The 12358-nt window shown below is 31.6% G+C and overlaps 2 protein-coding genes across 7 annotated transcripts; one reads left to right on the top strand and one right to left on the bottom strand.

The window, feature by feature from the left end:
- Positions 1-21: 21 nt before the first annotated feature.
- On the bottom strand, positions 22-559 carry Sf3b5 (splicing factor 3B subunit 5). The gene has a single exon (XM_003703976.3). It carries the CDS (start codon positions 431-433, stop codon positions 176-178), a length of 258 nt encoding a protein of 85 aa, XP_003704024.1. The 5' UTR covers positions 434-559; the 3' UTR covers positions 22-175.
- A 571-nt stretch (positions 560-1130) lies between these two features.
- Positions 1131-12125, top strand: Cdk12 (Cyclin-dependent kinase 12). 6 transcript variants are annotated; one of them, XM_003703975.3, is made up of 12 exons: positions 1131-1457; positions 2262-3582; positions 3647-4776; positions 4858-5285; positions 5366-5562; positions 5640-5844; positions 5925-6193; positions 6396-6569; positions 10458-10845; positions 10956-11076; positions 11149-11331; positions 11499-12125. In XM_003703975.3, the coding sequence occupies exons 2-12, from the start codon at positions 2270-2272 to the stop codon at positions 11531-11533; spliced, it is 4443 nt and encodes a 1480-aa protein (XP_003704023.2). In that variant the 5' UTR covers positions 1131-1457; positions 2262-2269; the 3' UTR covers positions 11534-12125. The 6 variants fall into 6 exon arrangements, 5 of the variants coding, with proteins under 5 accessions (XP_003704023.2, XP_012142190.2, XP_012142187.2 ...); XM_012286800.2 differs by having other exon boundaries at positions 11432-12125; XM_012286797.2 differs by having other exon boundaries at positions 1132-1457; positions 11149-12125.
- The last annotated feature ends 233 nt before the right edge of the window (positions 12126-12358 follow it).

Here is a 12358-nt window from a genome sequence, read left to right as displayed (position 1 = left end):
GTTAAAAAACAATTCAATTCATTCATATGAAGGTTGTTATCAATTTTTATTAATTTAATTATTCTGTTTCTTGCATATGTAAAAATGTAATTAAGTTTCTATCTATATAACATAAAAATAGCAAGTTGATTTAAATTTAATAAATTTCACAGCACACAACACATCCCATCAAAGCTTAATCCTCTGGTTTCTCTGGAGGCGGACCACAAGGTTGTAACATTTTCTCCATAAGATTAAATCGAACACGTGCTTTTGCTTCGTTTTCTGCGATTGCGAAGAAATTCAATAGATCATAATGTCCCATGTAAGAACTGCAAGAGTCACGATGCTGATTCACAAGCCATTCGAACTTGGTTGTGTCAGCGTGGCCAGTGCCTATATATTTTGATTGCAAATGTTCTAGTTGACTATGAATGTTATAACGTTCTCCCATAATTTATTTTGCTATTCCAATAATAACAGCAAAAATAATAGTTGCGTTCGAATATAGGTTTTATCGCGTTTATTAATATCACAGACAAAATATATTATAGATCAACAAACCGCTAAGTCTATGAGGATACAGTTTTGAAGAAAGAGATCCTATTACTTGTTCGTTTTTAACTGGTGCATTTTCAAATCCATAAGCTTCCAAATTTACAAATTGAGAATTTGAAAAAGATTAAAAGAGTTCCAATTTACATATTTGATATGATATAATTCAATACCTTAGCCTTTTTTAAAATTTTATGGTATTGGAACACCAACCACCTTTAATCAAAAAACCATTTATGCCAACTAATTGTTGCATATTTTATGGTTACAAATAATTTTGAAATAATTGCAAACAATTATTATTTGAAAATATAAAAGTATATATGTTAAAGAAAAACGCGAAAACTTTTTCTATATTTTAATTGTAGTGTGTGACATCCCAAATGTAAGTAAATGGAGATAGTAGTAATATGATATATTTTATTTGCATTCTTATATTTTGCAATAAATATTCAACTGTAGATATATGTATTTATATTTATACATGGGCATACATGTAAATTTAAATTGACCAATTGCATCAAGTATAATAATATTCAAGATTATTCCGCAATTTCCAATATTTTACTGTTAGACGGTAGAGCGCAGCACTTGCCGCTTGTTACATCAGACAATAATGACGTGCTAATGGTTAATGGCTTCTACTTACTTCAGCTACCTTTATGAGAAAGCCAAATACAATCCAAAGAAAATTCATGAGATATGATGCATCGGCTTGTAAAATTATAAAAATATGATTGCCTGAACATTCAACCGTTACAATAGCTATTAATTTTTATTAAATTTTACTCGTGGCCTACGAAATATGTGCTGAAATTGTTTACTGAGCAACGAACGTAACCATTACACTCATCGCTACGTTGGATCAGCTCGATGCAAAGAAAGCCAACATTCAGTGTGATATCACAAGATCCATATTGCACGTGAGTATTAATATTTGTCATGATCTTATAATGGTTTTAAAAATAAGAACTAACTCTGTTTTACGAAAACTGGGCAACTCCCTTTCTACCCAATCGTTAACAATGGCGGCTGTGCTAGGTTCAATGAAAAATTATTTTCTACACGATGTTCTTTGAATCGACGAATCATAGATATATATTTGATAAATTTTGTATTTTTGTCTGGAAATCGTGACAGTTCGTTAAAAATCACTGTATCATTACACTTGTTAAAGAATTGTGTTGTGTCGAATATACTGTTACGTCGACTAATCTATGCATGTGCATGTCCGTGTGTCTTCTTACATGCGCGTATTATATATGTGCGCTATATCCATGACGATCGGTATTCAAGTATAGAGGAAAATAGAAGTAGTAATATTTTTTAAAATTTTTTACTCTGAATTACACTAAGGTAAGCACTACAAATAGCTGGTAATATATAGTATTTTAAATTCTGTTATATGTTAAATTGTAATACTTCATTCATTTCTATTCTTACATTTGATTTATCAAGTACACATAAATATTTACATACTTTTAATTAATACATTTATTTCACTGTCAATTGAATCATTGTACTTGTAAATAAGATTTTATGCAAAAAACATAATATTCTGTTCTATTTAAACATGTACCTATATATGTATTTACAGTGAAAATATTCAGAAAGATGTAGGAGTTTTTATATAAATCACACGATAAATGTTTTTATGAGAAATTAATATATTATCAAAACAAAAGCAAAATACTCATCATATTCTTGTTTATATTTATGCATTACAGTAGGTGACATGCCTAGCAGCCGTGATATTGAACGAGCTGAACGTAATGGAAGATTTCGTTCCCGTAGAAGAGGTAGTACCAGCAGTGATATAAATCGTCACAGTTTTGAAGCACTTGATAAGAAGCACAGAAGGCATGGAAAAAGTAAAAGTTCTGGAAAAAAGAAAAAGAAGAGGTCTAGAGATAAATCTATAGAAAATGTTCCAACTGTAGCTTCTTCCATTGTTAAACCTTTGGTTGAATACTCAGATGTGAGTAGCGAAGATTTATCTGAACCAGAAGCAGGAGAAATTCAGTCAGAAGATAGTAGGGGTAATAGCTATACAGATGGAGAAGTACCTGAACCAGTTTTGCAGAGACGTTATTATGGTGGAAGTCCAGTACATGCCCTTGGAGCATCTCCTATTAGTCTTTCACCATCTCCACCTGTTCAGCATAGGCATTCTAATAGACATTATTCACCAAATGAACAGCAGCCTTCAACACTTCATGGTGGAACACCTGACTACGAAGAAGAGTCTAGACGATATGCGAGAAGAAAAGAGAAAAAACACAAACGGGAAAAGAAGAAGAAGAGAAGTCTTAGTCCTTCTTCAAGTTCGGGAAAGAAGAAGAAACGGAAGTCCAAAAGACATTCTCATAGTTTGAGCCCACATCGTATCGCGGATGAAATTATCATCAGTCCAGATCATGAAAAACCAGTTGGAAACTGGTCAGAGTCTCCACCTTTGCCATTAAAAGATAGTACCTCGCCAATATCGCCTGCAACGCCTCAAGAACAAAGATGCTTGAGTGACGTAGAACTTGAAATAACAAGGCAACCCCGAAATGTAACTCCTCCCCCACTTCCTCCAAGGCCAACAGAATCACCACATACCCCTTTAATGCCACCAAGAACTACAACGCCAGAAAGCAATAAAGCAAGTTTATCAACAATGAAACATACTCCTGAAAGACAAAAACATAGTCCTAGTATTCATACTCGTCGTAATAGCGTTAGTCCAGGCCCCACCATTAGTTCAAGTCGGAGGAGACCTCATAGTCCAAGTCCACCAGCAAGAAGAAGGGACCATAGCCCAACGAGAAGAAGAGATTTTAGTCCAAGTCCAATGGTGCATAGGCTTAGGCATAGTCCTAGTCCTACAAGGCGACGGGAATTTAGTCCAAGTCCTGTAAGTCATCGACGCAGAGAGCCTGTTAGTTCGCCATCTTCGAGCAAACGTAGAAGGCGGGAAGAATCAGAACGACGACATCGTCATCACGAAAAAGACAGAAGGGATAAAAGAAAATCGAGGTCAACGAGAAGTCCCACTGGAAGCAGGTATTATATTTTTGAATTACAATCATTCATTTTTCTTTCGTAAATTAAACATGTTGTTTTTCAGATTGCATTTACCTCTTTCTCGATCGCGATCTCGAAGTCCTGGAAGGTGGCGAAAAATACAATCTCGTTCAAGATCGCGTTCACGAAGACGAAGTCGTACTCCAAAGAAATCCCGTTCTCCTAGTAAATCTCATAAATCATTACGAAAACACAAATCAAAGAGCCCTCGACCTTCGAGGATACCTTCTCCATCACCTCACAGACCCAGAGCAAGGAGTCCATCAAGTATCACGGCAAGAAATCTTCGAGTACAGGCAAAAATTAGTGAAACCAGTTTATTCGCCGAGTTGGTCAAAGATAGAAATATGAGAGAATTAGCGTATAAAAAGTTACAAGCAGCTAAAGAAAAAGCTGTTAATCAGGATGAAGTTCAAATTATAGAAGGCACCGATGAGAAGGATGGCGGTAGTGCATCTTCCGAAAATAAAGTTTCTGACAATAAAGACAAATATGTAAATCACAAAGAGCAATTGAAGCCGACAAACGACAGTGTGAAGTCTGTTGATCTTGTGGATATTCCAGTTCCAATGTCGGATGATAATGGAATCGCAGGAAAAACGCCTCCGTTGCCGATAGTACAATCCGTTAATGCACCAAATTTGATGCCTGGAGCTAATCAACATACTTTAGCTACATATACTTCATCTATAGCACTTACATCTAGTTGTTCGGTGACTGTAACAAGCAGTCCAAATTTTCCAGCTGTTACAAATGTACAAGCACCGCCATTACCGCTGTCCGAACCTGCGAACACGTCGGGTTTACCACACGTATCTATGCCAGTGCCTATTCCTGTACCAGTACCTGTTCTCCCCAATTTATCTGTACCACCACCACCTATACCTATACCAGTCCCAGCGCCGAATACAGCTATGTCTAAGTTCAACCCTCCTAATAATTTAGTTCCTCTAAAGTCTGTAGATCCTCCTAAACCTCCTATCGTGGCATTTAAAACTAAAAGTTTATCAAGATTGCCATTACCGCCTGGGATTAATCAAAATGATTTAGAGAGTATAGACTCACCACCAAGTCGATCTCCAAGCCCGCCTAGCAAAGCGCAGTTGAAATTCCCTGCTTCCACTACAAAACCACCTCAGAAGAAAAGTATTAAGGATTTACCAATGCCACCAGGTAACTTGATCTTAGTATTATTTTAGTTCAATCTGTGTAGTTTTATCATGATTTTAAGTTTATTTTATTTCTGACATTTAGTTGTTCCTGGTTCAGAGGACTTAAGCGGAGAAGATGATCCTAATGCAACACCGCCACGGTTGAAAGTTGAACGTGTTCCACCGAAACCAAAACTGAAAAGACCAAAAATATTGAAGCGTAGGGGTTCTAGAAACTGTCATACTCCTATGTCAGCTTCAGGTGGTAAAGACTGGGGAGAACGTTGTGTTGACGTGTTTGAAGTCATAGCTCAAATTGGGGAGGGTACTTATGGTCAAGTTTATAAAGCTCAGGATAAACGAGCTGGTGTACTGGTCGCACTGAAAAAAGTTCGTTTAGAAAACGAAAAAGAAGGATTTCCTATCACAGCGGTACGCGAAATTAAAATTTTGCGTCAGCTTAATCATAAGAATATTGTCAATTTGAGAGAAATTGTCACTGACAAACAGGATGCTTTAGACTTCAGAAAGGTATCGTATTAAAATCCATAATACTGCAGGTAAAAATAAATCATTAAACGAGAATTATATTACATACTACTTTTTTACAGGACAAAGGTTCGTTTTATCTTGTATTTGAATACATGGATCATGATTTGATGGGTCTTTTGGAATCCGGAATGGTTGATTTCAATGAAATGAATAATGCAAGCATTATGAAACAACTGTTAGACGGACTGAATTACTGCCACAGTAAAAACTTTTTACACAGGGACATTAAATGTTCTAATATACTAATGAATAACAAGTATGTAAAATATATTACTGCAAGAAAGAAAGATCATTTCAGTTCATGCAGTCTAATTATATGGATAATTTCCGTAGAGGAGAAGTCAAGTTAGCTGATTTTGGACTTGCAAGACTTTACAACGCTGAAGATAGGCAGCGTCCTTATACAAACAAAGTAATAACTTTGTGGTATAGGCCACCTGAATTATTATTGGGTGAAGAACGTTATGGTCCTGCGATAGATGTGTGGAGTTGTGGTTGTATTTTAGGAGAATTATTTTCTAAGAAACCACTATTTCAGGTACAAAATAGTGTTGATTTAATGATATAATTAAAGGATAACAATTATAATATATGTAATTATGTTATAAATTTTAACAGGCGAACGTAGAAATGATGCAGTTGGAGATGATTTCTAGAGTCTGTGGTACGCCGACTCCTGCCGTTTGGCCTTCTGTGATAAAACTACCATTGTGGCATACGTTGAAACCAAAAAAATCACATAGAAGACGTTTACGAGAAGATTTTTCATTCATGCCAGCTCCCGCTTTGGATCTGTTAGACAAAATGTTGGAATTAGATCCTGAAAAGCGAATAACGGCTGCTGATGCATTGAAAAGTTCTTGGCTGAAAAATGTTCAACCAGAGCAGTATGTTCTTTTTCGTATTTCAGTATATGTTTGTAAAGCAATTAATATTTAAGTTATTAATTTAAAATAATATTAGCATTTACGTTAGAATGTATTCAATTAGATTGTTAACCCTATAGGATTTATTTTACTTCATAATTTTCTCGAACGATTTTAATCGTTATTTGTTCATAAAATCTGTTTGTATCACATAAAAAATTAGGATGCCGGCACCTCAACTTCCTACTTGGCAAGATTGTCACGAGCTGTGGAGCAAAAAACGAAGACGTCAGTTGCGCGAACAGCAAGAAAGCTCTGCTGGAAAGATACCTCTTCTTCCTCTTCCAAATAAAGGAGGTCCTCATAAGGCTATTGAAGATCTATCGGATGTCGGGGGGTGAGTAGTCGTAGAGAGACATATTCGCACAAACTGAGACGCGATCCAGTACTGACCAGATACTAATTGCTTACACACGTAGATGGCTGTGTACTGCAGTTGTGCTTGGCATTTATTTTCTTAGCAAAATGCGTTATTAGAGATATTTATTTAAAGAATGAAAACATAACTGTTGTAGTATCTTATTTTCATCGTCCGTCTGCATGTGACTTTCAATAATGGATAAAATAAGTTAATTTTAGTTTGATTCACAGTCGTTCAAACACGACGATGGCTATAGTGCAGAACAGTGGAATATAGAGACACGAAAATGTACAACATCGTTCTCTTTTCATGGGTTGGTTTACCACAGAAAAAATGTCCTAATATTTTACTTTTAAATATACGAAATATTTTAAACGCATGTATCAAAGAACATAGAAAATTTACAGCGATACTTTTGTCATGACAGAATATGTTATAATATTTAAGCTACACGGCTATATCTTTAAATAATAGTAGTAATATATACATATTATGAATCGACAACCGAAAAAAAAACTTATAATATTTACATACTAATCATCACAATATCTTACTGCTATTTTGCTTTAAAATAATATTAGAATGTTATTTGGTTTAAAGGATATAGATATTTTTATGGTAAAAGGAAAATCGTATTATCCTCTACTGAAATCCATTTGTGATTCAGTTTGATTGATTGCCTTAGAAAGTAATCACGTGAGCTCGGAAAAATTACCGAATATTTTTTACATATAATAATATTATGACCAATACGCAGATAAATATGTACATATTTGCTAATCTATGAGTGCATGAATATACATATACATATGTTATGACACATTTGTGTATGTAAAATGGATGCACTTCTGTGTATAAGTTGTCATTGAAGTACATGTATGCATTTACATGATTTGCATGTATATGCATATAATCCTTAATATACATGATTGTATCAATGATATAAACATATATATATATATCTATGAAATATTCGCCTTTAAATAATAAATCGTAAAAAAGATGCAAAAAAAATATAGTAGTAGAGAATGATGTGATTGTAAATAAAAAGAGATCAAAATCAATGAAATTTCTCATGTTAATTTTTATATTAAATTGAAATATTTACAAGCGTATGAAAGGATATATGTATAAAATGAATGAGGACACGATGCGAGCAAATAGATGATATATATTTAAAGCTCTGAAGTGTAAATAGGTAACGTGGATGTTCAGAAGAAGCTGTTTGGAAGATTGAAGACGCAGAATACAAGTCAAGATTGAAATGTGAATGTAAACATGCAAAATGCAAAATGCAAAATATTTATATTACGACCATCCCTATCAACATTTTATTTTATTTACGTTAATTCGGTTTATTCAAACATTCACATTTATAGCTTAGGTATATTTTAATTGATCGTATTTTCGCAACGGTGTTATAGTTTGTTCTTCTGTATTGTAGATAGTTATAAGTTTCAATATACGAATGGCAATTTTTGATATTTGTTAAATAATTTTATATAGCTGCACGTGTTCTATATCAATGCCATTCTTATAATGAAATTTGGAATTCAGATAATCTTAATGTATTATTATCACAATGTAAAATAATATTGAATTATTGTAATATAAAATATTTACTGAATGTCCATGGGCGATTTGCCTAATATTTCTATGGACAATGATTTTCCAATGTTATTAAAATATTTTATCATTTAATTTGTTTAGTACCTCTCAATGTTTCTATATTTTAATTTATGAACTAAGTAAATCATGATCCTTCAAAAGAATTGTATTTGATAAAAAAACACTGGGACCTTGGGAATGAATGATAATGCCAGTGTACACAATGATGTACTCTTTCAAAATAAGTGAAAGTACATGTTATTTTTCTACTTATTCCACGATAAGTTCAAACAAATGTTTAACACGTTTGTTATTTTAATGTAGATTGTACAAAAATAAGTAACATGTTAATATATAGATAATAGTTATTGCATATACATTAAAAGAGAACAAATGGTTTGAACTGTCTGTGTAAATACTGAACATTGTTTGCTAACAGGATGATTAAAAGGTTTATGTAGTTCATTTTTAAATAAATATTATCACATGAGTTACATAACTTTGATCATTCTGTGTTCTGTTTTAAAAAATCATTTTCAAAGTATGTACAAATATATGGAAGGACTTAATATTTATGTTACAAATTGTTAAATCTTCATTAATTAAAAAAAGAATATGATCTTGTACAAACTTTGTAATTTGAAACTTGTAAGTACTAAAGGTTTTGATGAATCTTCACAATAGCTTTAAAATAAGAATGAAGTCCATTAATAAAAGTTATAATAATCTTTTCACATCAGTCATTAATGAAACATGTTTTCTATCTTTGCTATCTTAATTAAAGATTAATATAATCAAAAGATAGTCACAGATATGAAATATTCATATTAAAAGGTATATATATATATATATATATATCAAATGCAATATAGTCAAGGAGTTATAATAGTATTTCACTATATTAGACTTTTATAATATTAACTTTTTTACATAGCACGGATTAAAATATTTGTAACATATTTTTCTCATTTATGTAATCAAAGTCATATTAAATTTGAGTTTTTAACAATTTGTCAATATTATTATTTGTATAATTACTAATTTGTAATTAATAAAAATAAATATAAATATATTGTACATTATTTGTTATAAAGAGAAGTATTTGATACATAACCACTGAGCTTGTATAATTTCTATATACAGTATTCATTTGGTTATGTACATATTATTTATGATACATATAATAATACTATATGTTAAATGCTATAATTACATTTATACTGCAGACTATTGATAGATTAAATCGTGGAATTTATAGAAAGTAACATGGCACTTTTAATATAACATAACAATAATTGTAAACAAATACAAATTGGCAAAATATCTAATAAAAGAAAAAATTATGTTTCAGGAAGTAATGTTATTGTGGCTGAATGATAAAGGGCAAATTTTATAACACTTATAAGAATATACATAGGTAATAAATGTTCAAATTTATATATGTTTATACCCAGGGTGTCCAGTTTAATAATTCATATCAGATTTGGTTTTGTGTATCATATAACAAATTCATCTGCTTGGGCTTTATAATTAAAATAAAAAGCTTGACCGTTTTGTGCAGAAAGATTGATGATAGAATGAATTCAACAATTACATTATGACCTTAATATTTATAATTTCTTACAAAATTGTTTCATCATATTCAGATATAAAGGTATAAATAATAAGTATACCATAAGTTGTGAAAAATAAACTTTTCAGAATATAAATAAAAGTTGATATGTTATGACTATTAAATTGCATGTATATCCATATAAAATATTGATTTCTTAGCCATGCTTCTTCAACGTGCACGTTTACAAATCATTATCTCTGCATGATTTTTATGGATTATCAGATAAGTGTTATAGTTGTAATAAATGTTACCACTTGTGTTCATGATATCAATATGAAATTGGATTTAAAGCTTTTCATTTTGTTGGTATTATTCTTACCATCACAAATATACTAATATTATTAATATACTATTACTTTCAAAAAGCATTCATTTCATTTTAACACAGCATAAATCATTAAAAAAGTTATTGTATCAGCTCGAATCAGTCTACAAATTTTCATCATAACACATGTAACATTTGTCATCAGATGTGTATATGTATCATGAAATATATGTACTAGTTACATTTTATATAAAATTATGTCTTAAATTTAATACATTTTTGAAATATAACATTTCAATGAACAGTTATGTTTATTTAAATACATGATTTTATAAGATTTTAATAGTTTTAAAATAAATTTTTTACTTGATTTCAGATCTTCCAAACGTTTAAAAATGGAAGCAGGTTACAATTCTCATCCAAATCGTCTTGGTCCAGAATCTCATTATGCGGGAGATAATTTGTTTAATCAAAGTAGGCCTTACATGGTCTCATCACCATCATATTATTACAATAGTCCTCCGCCTGTTACACCACGGTCCAAGGGAGATGCTAGTAGACCTTATATGGTTTCATCACCATCATATTATTATACTAGTCCTCCATCTGTCACACCACGGCCAAAGGGAGAAAATACCTCTCACATAACAGAATTATGCACAGAAGATAGTCTTGCTCGAAGATTAAGTATTCTCACAAATACCTTAAATCAGGGAAAACCAATTCGTGTTGAAGATCTCATGTCACTTCGATCAGAAAATGAGGTAAACAATATAAGAATATTTCATATAGTTTCTTGACTTTTATCTGCTAAATACTTCAGTATTATTTTATTGTTATAGCTTAAAAATATAAATAATTAATTAAATTACAGAGTGATCCAAAGGTAGTACAGTTGTTAGGGGAATTACATGCTGAACTCCGGCTTGCTGCAAATTCAAGACCAAGTGGATTAACAGACTCTCATGCTCCTGGATTAAATCCATCATCATTAGGTAAGCTTGATGCCTTTCTTTTTTTCATTTTATATTTATGACATGATATTATTTCAAATATCACTTTCATAGATACAAATGCAACTCAGTCAGGAAATTTTGATGCACATGCAGTTTATGCTGGTGATGATGCAATGAGTTCTGGAAGGTGGTCACAAGTTGCTACAGCTGGAGTTCGCAGTGCATTATTAGCGCTCATGTCGCGCTATGGTTTGGAAACTTGCAATCCTTCCCCTGTTATCACCCGACCCCCAGGTAAACCAGCATCCAACCTAACACAAAACCTTTTCCTGCCCTCAACTTCCTCTCAGTCAGCATTCAGCTCATAATGATTTGTATATATAACTCTTTACAGCGTTCTAAGCTATATATTCTGTATAAAGTTGGAAAAGGTCTAAATTGCTATTTTTTAAATTAACTAGGCATGGAAGTACAACTGCATCCAAGTTGTTTATAGACTCTACTATCTGTTCATAACTGTAAGTGCACATTTGGTGTATACTTGTATATAATTGATGTATTATTGATACCTGACCAGTTACTTAATACAGTACTTGTATCTTTAATAATATCAACATGCTCTTTATAGTGCACATTTACACGATATATGAAGCAAGAGCTTTAAAGTCTCAATATTTTCTTTTTTATATTTTCAAGTATAAATTTATTCAATTAATGTTGAAACTATTCAATATTTCTATACTTATAAAAAAGCTGTACATGTTGATTTGTTAATTTGGAACAAAAATATTTCCTTTGAACAGGGATATTTTCATTTTATTTCAAGGCAAAGCTTCATTTTAAAATATTTATCACTATATGATTTATATTAAGTAACGTATTTTGTTATAATTGAAACAAAATGAAAGATGAAAGAATGGGATGTTCAGAAAATATTCAAATTTGGATGCATTCTGAACATTTATTTGTTGCATAAGATTTTTTTATATAAGATGTTAATGCTTATTTATTATTGAAGTATTTACGGGATGTAATGTACATAAAAAAATATCAATACATAATAAAGATACAAAAATACATGAATACAACAGGATTTTTTTAGGATGGGAACAAAAAAAGTCTAATTATACATGGTAATACAAATTCCATAGTTCCTAGTCGAAAATAGTTAATGATACCATAAATTAGTTTCTTTTTGGTTAGGTACTTACAAAATGATATTTATGTTAAACGGGTATTCAACCATGCATTACAAAAAATTGAAGAAATGCTTCAGATACAGTAATTTTTTTAAAGAGATATAAGTAAGAGCAGATAATAA

The sequence above is a fragment of the Megachile rotundata genome, chromosome 4, assembly GCF_050947335.1.
Source record: "Megachile rotundata isolate GNS110a chromosome 4, iyMegRotu1, whole genome shotgun sequence".
Taxonomy (NCBI): domain Eukaryota; kingdom Metazoa; phylum Arthropoda; class Insecta; order Hymenoptera; family Megachilidae; genus Megachile; species Megachile rotundata.
The sequence above is the reverse complement of the archived record's forward strand: the minus strand, read 5'-3'. Positions and strand labels throughout refer to the sequence as shown.

Bases quoted from the DNA above. Each gene is read 5' to 3' on its own strand.
- Cdk12 (XM_012286797.2), top strand. From the start codon at position 2,270: ATGCCTAGCAGCCGTGATATTGAACGAGCTGAACGTAATGGAAGATTT. The intron at 6,570-10,457 runs GTGAGTAGTCGT...ACTTGATTTCAG, and splicing joins GATCTATCGGATGTCGGGGG to ATCTTCCAAACGTTTAAAAA. The intron at 11,077-11,148 runs GTAAGCTTGATG...TCACTTTCATAG, and splicing joins ATTAAATCCATCATCATTAG to ATACAAATGCAACTCAGTCA.
- Sf3b5 (XM_003703976.3), bottom strand. From the start codon at position 433: ATGGGAGAACGTTATAACATTCATAGTCAACTAGAACATTTGCAATCA.